The sequence below is a fragment of the Bacillus rossius genome, chromosome 1 (genome assembly GCF_032445375.1).
Source record: "Bacillus rossius redtenbacheri isolate Brsri chromosome 1, Brsri_v3, whole genome shotgun sequence".
Taxonomy (NCBI): Eukaryota; Metazoa; Arthropoda; class Insecta; order Phasmatodea; family Bacillidae; genus Bacillus; species Bacillus rossius.
This window is the reverse complement of record NC_086330.1, coordinates 186,454,938-186,464,795: the sequence shown is the minus strand read 5'-3', so window position 1 is coordinate 186,464,795 and position 9,858 is coordinate 186,454,938. Positions and strand designations below refer to the sequence as shown.

Sequence of the window (9,858 nt, the reverse complement as noted above, 5' to 3'; positions counted from 1 at the left end):
ATTGTAAGTGAATGCACTAGGCCTACACATATACCTAATTGCGTTGTTTCATTAATTGCCTTTTCGTTTAATAAAGTTATTTCTGCAATCTGGCCTTCATGTTATTGGTGGGCTGGGATTACAGTGCAAAATAATTGAAATAAATTTTACCATTTCCCGCAGAGAAGGTACAAGTCTTCGAGTTGTGTTGTACTAAGCATATGCATCATTGGTATTTCTATTTAAATTAGTTTTTCTTTTGCTAAATTTAGTAGTAACAAATTATGTTTGATTTGGAGAGTTTGACAAAACCTTATTTCATCCATTATATGATACTATAGGAAACACATTTAATGATGATTTATTAGATTACATGTGTATAGTTACGTAGTGGTAGCAATTTAAATAATGAAAATAAACATAAAATGTGCACTGCAAAGGATAATATTGAGAATTGGCTCTAAAAATTACTAGAAATTTTGGAGAACCTTATGTCGGTAGTCCTCGTACTTCTCTGGTACCATACCTGAAGCTAAAAATTTTTAGTTTTCCTTATTTTAGGACATTTAAAAGGTGTGATGCATAATATGAACTATTATCAGAACTTTTGATAGCTCTACAATGTTAATATCAATAGTTTTATGCCTAGCCCGCTGTTGGTCGCGCTGAGCTTTTCCCTCACACCTTGTTAAGATATGTGTTAATTTTTTTTTATATAGTATTCCCTCCCACTCTATTCCATTTTACAATACCACCGGTATCGCAAAATAATAGAATTGACCGGGTGGGATAGTATTCTAGTTGATGATACCGTGAAAATATACATTGAATAATCTCACTTTCAAATAAATAAATTCCAGTATCGCAAAATAGAATTGACCGGGTGGGACAGTATTCTACTTGATGATGCCATGAATATATATATTTTTATTAGATACTGAATTAACCTTCAGACAATGTAGTAGGCCCTACTCCTTTGAGTATTATCAGATTCTCCCACATGTTTCCTCTTCAAGTAATTATTACAATTTAATCTAGAAATTAATGTTGCAGTTTTGCCAGTGAATTCTAACCTGAGAGTATTCTAATTAAAATATAGGGTTAGACACAAAAATTATGTTTCAAGGTTGAATAGTTTTTGCGATACAGCACTTTTCATCTTGTAAAAGGCACCTATGATGTCATCTTGAAAAAATTATATTTCCCAGTGCCACAGGAAATTATAATTTTGCTATATTATTCAGCCAAATTAAATTTATAAAACTTTTGTATCAATTTTTTGGGGTTTTACTATTATTTTTTGTATATTGACCCATTAATGTTCAATGCTTCTTATAGGAAAACTTAATTGCATAAGTACCTACAGCTCATTTTTCATTAGTATATAAATATGTACTTTTTTGAACCTTAGGTTGTATACATTAAATTGAGCCCTCCTCAGGCAAAGTGTATCATTCCACCATAGGTAAAATACTGTAATATTGTATCTGTGTTGTCACCTATTGTATTAACATTTAAGTAATGGAAAGCCACCGAGTGTTTTTTTCCCAACTAATCTGATAATTCATTGTATTTTGTGTGCAGTATATCAGTATGGGGAAAAGAAAACACAAAACACCACTAAGTTACAGCAGAAGGCATTCAAGGAGGCTTGTTCAGCAGATTACAGAAGAAGAACTTGGATGTATTCAGGCAACAGCAGGATTGCAACTTTCAAGAGCAGAATTCAGTTCAGCAGGGAGTAGCACTGGCAGCAATAGTCCTACTAATAGTGTAGCACAAAGTTGTATTAATACTGCAACAAATGCAGAGGTAGTAGGTCTGAGCCAAGATACCTATTGTAATGTGGGTGACAGTTTTAGTGATACCATCCATTCGTCTGAATTTTATAATGATAACTTCGAAGAATCTTGTTTTGTATTGAACTCCAGTTCTAGTGATGATTATGGTGTTGGTGGTTGTGGCAGTGATACTGAACACCAGTTTGTAGGTGACTTTGAAAATGAAGAAAATTATGGTATAAGAAAAGAAATAGCATCATGGGCACTTCAGTTTAATATTGCACACAATGCACTAAATGGTCTTTTAGCGATACTGCACAAACATACACATTTTTCTTTACCAAAAGATTCACGAACTCTTCTGAAAACTCCACGAAACACTGACGTTATTGGTATACAAGGTGGTCAGTATTGTCACTTTGGACTAATGCATGCATTGGAATCAATAGCCAGAAACAAAAAAAACATGTCGAAGTTGTTGCCAGCTGAAATTAATTTATTAGTAAATATAGATGGGCTTCCACTATCTAAATCATCTTCGAAATCTCTTTGGCCAATTCTTTGCAGTGATTTAAATTCACCGTTGGTGTATGTTGTAGGAGCATATTATGGAAACAGAAAACCAGGGAATGCAAATGAATTTTTGCAGCATTTTGTAAATGATATTAGTGATGCAGTTACGAAAGGATTCAGTTTTGAAGAAAACAACATATCAGTAAAACTGGCAGGTCTTGTTTGTGATGCTCCTGCAAAGGCATTTGTCCTATCAGTTAAAAATCACAATGGTTATAACAGTTGTACAAAATGTGTTGCTGAAGGAACATACATTGAGAATCGTGTGTGTTTTCCGAAAGAAATAGACAAGGATTTGAGAACAGATGAGAAGTTTGCAATGAATGTGTATGAAGATTATCATCTTGGAGAAACTATACTTGGGTCAATTCCTAATTTTGGTTTAGTTTCAGGTGTCCCATTAGATTACATGCACCTTATTTGTTTGGGAGTTGTGCGGAAACTTATTTATCTTTGGATTGGAGGACCCCTCTCTGTGCGATTAAATGGAAATGCAATAAAATATATTTCAAACATGTCTATGTCCTTGCAAAACACTGTACCTATTGAATTTGTTAGGAAACCAAGACCATTAGCTGAAGTTAAAAATTGGAAAGCCACTGAATTTAGGCAGTTTTTATTGTACACTGGTCCATTATTGTTGAAAGATGTTCTGAGAGCTGACATGTATTTGAACTTTTTGACATTGCATGTATCAATAACAATACTTGCAAGTCCTACATTATCACAGCACAGGAATTATATTGACTATGCAGAGAGTCTATTAAAACATTTTGTGACCTCTTTTGAGGTGATCTATGGTGAGGAATTAGTTTCACACAATGTGCATAACCTTCTGCATATTTGTGAAGATGTGAAACATTATGGTTCAGTAGATAAGTTCAGTGCTTTTAAATTTGAGAACTATATGTCTAGTATCAAGAAATTGCTCAGAAAAAATTAAAAGCCACTTGAACAACTAACGAAACAATTTAGAGAAAGACAATTGATTGAATGGTTTCCAAAAGAGAAAAAATCTTTTGGTTTTTGTATGCCACATAACAGAGGGCCAATAGTTGATGAACTTGTTGGCATGTGTAGTAAACAGTACAGGAAGTTGGTGAATGAGTTGTTTGAATTGGATTCTAGTGATAAAAAAAACAGTTGTTGTCTTTTAAAAGACAACACAATAGTTTCGGTGGTAAATTTTGTGGAATGTGTAAATGGTAATATTTACATAATTGGTGAAAAATGTGTCTCATTGGATAACCTTTTTTCCTCACCTTGTGTCTCACAAAATTTGAATATACATGTTGTGAAGAATGAAGGTAAACTGCATTACTGGCATGCAAATGAATTGACAGGAAAGTTATGGAAGATGCCATATAAAGATAACTTTGTTGTGTTTCCTGTTATTCATACATGGTAATTATTGTTATTTTATCATGTCCTGCAGGATTCTATTTTGTGAGAAAATGTACAAAATAATAGAGTTTGAGGATGGATTACAATTGGTTCCAATAGCTTGGCTAAATGATGATTCTACTCATTGTGCATGGCCAAACTACACAAACCAGCTGAAGATAAACAAGGCCATTTCTAGTATAGAAAACACAGATGCTTCCTGGAAATTGCACAAAGTTGTGCGAATATTTGGTTCAGCAGGTAAGTTAATACTTATATATTAGGCTCTTAAAACAACTTGTTTAGGCCTACCTTAATAATTGTTTCATTTAATATGTGGAGTGTAAATTTTTGTTTACAATTTTTATTTATTCACAGATACGTACGTTAGAGGCGTAGAAAAATTAAAGCTGGCGGAGATGATTTCCGATGTAGAAAGTTCGTTTTCTGAAGGTGGTGGCAGTCGTACAAAAGTACGACAAAAAAGGGCAAAAAGGTCATATTCAAGCTCAGATGAATCTGAAAATGAACCTGCTTCTGTACAACTGCCTGTACTGCCGAAACCACCTCAGTTTGAAAATACTGTTAATGTATTTCCATCAACTTCAACTGCCATCAGTGGTCTAAATGTGAATTCACAAGAGCACTCGCCAAAAAATGGGATGGCAAAAGTAAATGCAAATACTGATTTATCAACAGGTATGTTAGTATTTACAGGCACATTGTCTTTATATAACTTACAGCTCTTGTTATTTGAATTAAATCATTTACTTTTCACTTCTTTTTCAGAATTTCAGAAACATGTATTGAAAAAGTTAAATCAACTACTGAATGCAATGAGTCAAATGGAAGAAAGAATTAAGAACATTGAGAGTTCTTTGACTACAAAAGATGACAATGAAGTCACTATGGACACTGTTGATTTACAGTTACCATGCGTTACTATTGAAAAGTTTATAGAGTTTGACACATCTCTTTGCGAACAAGGACACTTGAAGAAAGTGGTGAGTAAACATTCTCACGAATTATGCTGTGTAGTTGTTTGGACATATTTTTTTAATGTCTGAAGTTAATTTTAAATTTATCTTGGTTTGTTGCATTACAGGTAAACATCCTCAAGCACGTTGGAGGTGGTAATGTACATGACATCATAATAAATTTGATGAAGAGATTAATGGAGGATGAAGTGGCAGAACAGTTCAGCTGGGTTGGTGCAAAGGGCAAAAAACCATTCAAGGATTTGAAAGCACGGTTCCTGATTTTAGGTAAATTATATTTTAAAGGACTCTTAAATAGTTATAACCACTGTGATAATACTGGATACTTAATTTGTTTAATTTCTGTTTACTTTTATTTCATTTTTGACTGAGCTTTAGAATAAACAAAGCATATATGATGAATAAATATTCTTATTGGCTGCCATTCGCTAGACACAGTGAACAATCGAGAAATACATTCTTACTAGCTCAATATGCTGGGTGCTTCTGTGAAATGGGGAATAACTCTGCATACATGTTCTTCATGTAAAAATAAGACAAAAACATGTTTTTCACTTTTCATCTAAAATTAGTGTTAAAACCTTCTTTTCCCAAAATATCAGAAACATAACTGATACAAACAAAAAAAAAACAATATTTCAGCATTGCTTCATATTATAGAGGGTTCTTAAAATCAACAGCAAATGCTGGTTGATACCTTCCACTTTTATGGAAATAGCAGGGGTGGCTACCCTCTAAATGCATAGCCCTACAACTTTTTTAGCATCAAGATTATCAAACATTTGGAAATGGTTTATTGGTTAAGGTTATCTGTCAAACAAAAAAGGTACTCGTGTTGTAACTGTGTAGGACCCACCGTTTTCTTTCAAATGAAGCTTAGGCTGCAGCAATGGAGTGCCATTAACAAATGATTAATTATGGTATTATGACTTAAAAAAGGTTACCACCTAATGCAATACATTACATTAATAAGGTGTTACATGTTTGTTCCTGAACATTCTGTGACACCTGGCATAGTCATTAATGTTTAATATATACAGTGCTGCTAAGTGATGTAGGCAAACATTACATGAAATGTTCAATAAGTGACTTTTTAACTTGACCTAGCAGTGTTCTGTACATATGGGCTTGTATTGGCTCAATGTAATATAATGTATTTAATAAGTTTGCCTCAAATTGGTTCAGTGTTTGATGTCTTATAACTATTCATCTGGCAAGGAGAATTTTTAAATTGGTGAAATATCTTATTAATTTTGTAGTTTTTACATTAATGTTAAATGACACTGAAGCACTTGGAGAATCAAAAGTTAAACAAAAATGGAATGTTTGATTTAACATGACTTTTAATGTAAAGTTTTGAAATCTTGAGTGAAGTTTAACAAATTTGCAGTACAATATTGCTTTATAACTTAATACCTTTTATTTATATTAGTGATGTGCGAGTCTCGGCATCATCGAGAACGAGTCGAGACAGAAATTTTCTCGATCTCGTCTCGAGATAATTTTTTTGGCTCGGAATTTTCGAGAATTTGTAAACAAGAAATAGGTTAGGTAATATAATATATTGAGGCAGCATTTTGCGTTGCGTGTTGAAATAATTAACATATCTTCAACGTAACGTAGATCGAATAAAATAAAATATACTTCTTACGATAGTATACACGATAAATTATTAAAAAGTTAAAAACGAACAACTTCCGTTCACAAGTCACTACGAAACGGTAAACGTAAACAATGAATTGTGCTGTGGTTATAACATTAAATTACAGAAGAAAATGATTATTTTCCGTTAATAAAACCAACATTAAAGTTAAAAATAAATCATTTTCGGTATCAATATCAAGTATCAACGTAAAACGGTACGGTAAAAAATAAAAATATAAACATGACTGCAGAATTCTTCCGCGATTGCATTTTGTTTTATGGCCTTAGGTTATACACACGGCCAGCAGTATATAACAAGCAACATAATGTTTAAATTGCGGTCCGTATCGATAGTGACATATCGATAGTGGTGAATGTTCAGACTTTCATGATCAAGTACCGTCCATGGCTCAAGGAAACTGTATAGACTATGGAGTCAATAACGTATGTTTACATACGACAGTAGGCAAATAAACTGTTGAGTGTAAGGGCGCGGTTACACGGGACCCTGAACTACTTCAGGTGAACATGTTTAAGTAAACACGTTTACAAACGCGAAAGTGTGCGGTTACACGGTAGTTGCTGAAAAGTGTGTTTAGCTCTAAAACCGATTGTCTACTGTCAACGAATGACTGTGTTGTTGATCTCTATTGTTTAATTGCATCCAGAAAACGCGGGATTTTCTCACTTGTTTATACAGCATTATCAGCAGAAATGAAATGTGTTTACATATTGCTCAATATTTTTTTACAAATCGGGAATTCAAACATGCACAGTAAAATTTTTAAACTTATTTTTTATTATTTTTTGAGCGAGAGTACCTATCTCAGTTTTAAGAAAATTAAGGTCAGGATAAATTAAAAAATATGTATAATTATCTGTTGGTTTTTTTGTTGCATTCGGTAAAATATTACTCGAACTTGTGCCAGAAACACTTTCCATCTAGAATTTCTGCAAAAGACTGTTTATATTCTAACCAGCCAATCAGAGGCTAATGTAGAAGATATGTCGATCTGAACTACTTTGCCAACCTGTTTAAGTTAAATGAGAAATGGCCTCGAACGAAACATGTTCAGACTGTGTGTAACCGCACTCAACAGCTGAACATGTTCACCTGAAGTAGTTCAGACTCCCGTGTAACCGAGCCCTAAAGGTAAAGTTGTAATTGCAATTGCAATTGCAATTGTGGATAATAGATAAAATTATTGAATAATTATGTATGTTTGTCAGATTATTGAGTTTTACTTTTTTGGATCATATTATCCTGTTAACTAAAGTACAGATTTCTCGATCTCGACTCGATTCTCGAGAATTTTTAAATTGCTTTCTCGATCTCGTCTCGAATTCAAAAAAGTCTTTCTCGCACATGCCTAATTTATATAGTTTAGATTTTTGTATGCAGTAGAATTTGGTTTTAAATTTGTCATTTTATTTTTCTTCAGAGACTCTGCTTGCTCATGGTAAGCAATCTACAGAAGTAAAAGTTGGACATGTGGTGGCTAGATGGCTTGTGCAGGCAAAGCTAAGGCTGCAAAGAAAGAATGAGTGAGTTAAGTTATATATTTTAATCAACTTGAAATAATGGCATTGTTTGTGTAGAATATGATGCTCTTCTTTTATATAAATAATATTGCATTATATGCATCAATGCAACATTAAATATTAGTTACATTAGTGTTGAGTCCTTGGTTTCATGTTGAAAAAGATGTGCTTACATAAACAGCCCTACTTCAACTAAGTATAGTTTATAAGTAAATGTTAACTGAAGGTGACTTTTACGTTTCAGTAACAAAAACAAATGAACAAATTGGCTCATTAATGTTAGCTGAAATTGGGCTTACATTTTGTAACATTCGTAAATTTCGCGACAAAGTTAATTACCTTTCAGCAACAGCTTATGCTCTAGTTACACTCCTCCTGTTCTTGCATAAAAACATGGGCTGAATTGTAATGATGTAACATCACAGGCACTGTTCACACAGACATATTTTTATTAGGAAATCATTAGGATTTTAAAAATAAACTTAAGTTTTCTTTTAAAACTTTGCTTAAAATGTCATGGGCCTCTTTGCATTAACCAGACACCATTAAATTGATTATTAGGAATGTAAATAGCATGTTAAGAAATTCCCAGTGAAGAAGTATTCCTGCTTAATAAGTTTGAAAAAAAAATGCATAGGTGGCAATACTCAATTTGTCCCTTTTAAGATGCTTTCAGTTTTGAAATTTATCATTGGCTTTAGAAACTTTTTAATATTCTGTTTGCATGTTATTTTAAAAATTAAATAATATAACAACTCAGTAACTACATGTTTAAAAATCTCACATACATGTCATAATTGACCTGCAACAAGTTAAAAATAATTGTTTTTTTTTTTTTTTCAGAAAAATCTCAAGAACACCTGCATGAGGCAGTTAAAAATTTCATGTTTTGTATGTATATAATATATATTTATAGTTTTTTTTATTAAAGTATACTTATCAGACTATGTTGTTATTTGTTATTGAAAATACCCCTTTGCATCTTTGCCTCTATTGTTAAGTATTCAAATGGAAAGAACCTGGTTTGACCTAGTGTGGCTTTCTGATTATACTTGGTTCTTAACTTACTTCAGGTGCATTCTTGGCTGGTTTCATAACATAGATCATATAAGTTACAATCCAAAACCCTATTGTCTGTTTGAATAAGTTTCTCTATTTCTAATGACTTAATTGTTGACGAGTTAGGCCAAACTAGCTACCTTCTATTTTGTACAAAGTATAACTCGCCATGCATATTATTTTAAAAATTTGTACTGCATATTACAAAATTATTTATATTATTTGTTTGCAATAAATTTGTGATCTCATTTGAATCTAGTTTGTGTGGAAGTACTGTTGTGTTAATATTATTTTGTGCATTTACTTTGAAAATTTGGATTTTAGAGCCCCTATACACTATTACCATATTGTATTTGTTTTTTATCCTAATTTAGTTAATTTGGTAGTGTTAAAATACAAATATAAAACCTAGCACAATCCATGAACTGTAGGTAGATTAACATGCTATCTATAGAAAAAATTAAGGAAACCAGAATTTTTATGGTCTGTTACTATTGTATCGTCAGCAAGTCACTGGCATCTAATGTTAGGGAAGCTGGATCAATTTGAGCTCTTGTCTGATACAATAGGTCTTTCAATTAGGGAAAGTGAAATCGCAATGGTATAGAGTATTTCTCATTGCACATTTATATTCCACTACTACACCACCATCTCACTTCATTTAGGCTGGTCAGACAAGTTTTTTGTTTAGAGAGGACAGCCGATTCCAGTCCAGTCTCATTTATGTTGACCTTGTCTGAAATGGAAAACAATATGCTGATTATAAAGCTATATGATGAATTTGTATTAAGACTGCATTGTTTCATATTTAGACCATCTGAAAATTAGTATATGTGTGTTTAAGAAGAAAAAGACATTAATTATAACATAAAATTGTTACATGTCTTTTGAGAGTTTTC

The 9,858-nt window shown here is 32.6% G+C and overlaps 1 protein-coding gene across 8 annotated transcripts; it reads left to right on the top strand.

Annotated features, from left to right (window-relative positions):
- Positions 1-1,280: 1,280 nt before the first annotated feature.
- On the top strand, positions 1,281-8,847 carry LOC134527147 (uncharacterized). Of its 8 annotated transcripts, none has more exons than XR_010074098.1 (6): positions 1,281-3,977; positions 4,095-4,415; positions 4,506-4,720; positions 4,822-4,981; positions 7,801-7,903; positions 8,744-8,847. XR_010074098.1 is itself a non-coding variant. In XM_063359537.1 (6 exons), the coding sequence occupies exons 1-6, from the start codon at positions 3,758-3,760 to the stop codon at positions 8,766-8,768; spliced, it is 1,044 nt and encodes a 347-aa protein (XP_063215607.1). In that variant the 5' UTR covers positions 3,193-3,757; the 3' UTR covers positions 8,769-8,847. The 8 variants fall into 8 exon arrangements, 2 of the variants coding, with proteins under 2 accessions (XP_063215607.1, XP_063215606.1); XM_063359537.1 differs by having other exon boundaries at positions 3,193-3,977; XM_063359536.1 differs by having other exon boundaries at positions 3,193-3,977; positions 4,095-4,720.
- Positions 8,848-9,858: the final 1,011 nt, after the last annotated feature.

Coding starts and splice junctions, on each gene's coding strand:
- LOC134527147 (XM_063359536.1), top strand. CDS start 3,758: ATGTCCTGCAGGATTCTATTTTGTGAGAAAATGTACAAAATAATAGAG. Junction 4,982..7,800: donor AGCACGGTTCCTGATTTTAG/GTAAATTATATT, acceptor ATTTTTCTTCAG/AGACTCTGCTTGCTCATGGT. Junction 7,904..8,743: donor AGGCTGCAAAGAAAGAATGA/GTGAGTTAAGTT, acceptor TTTTTTTTTCAG/AAAAATCTCAAGAACACCTG.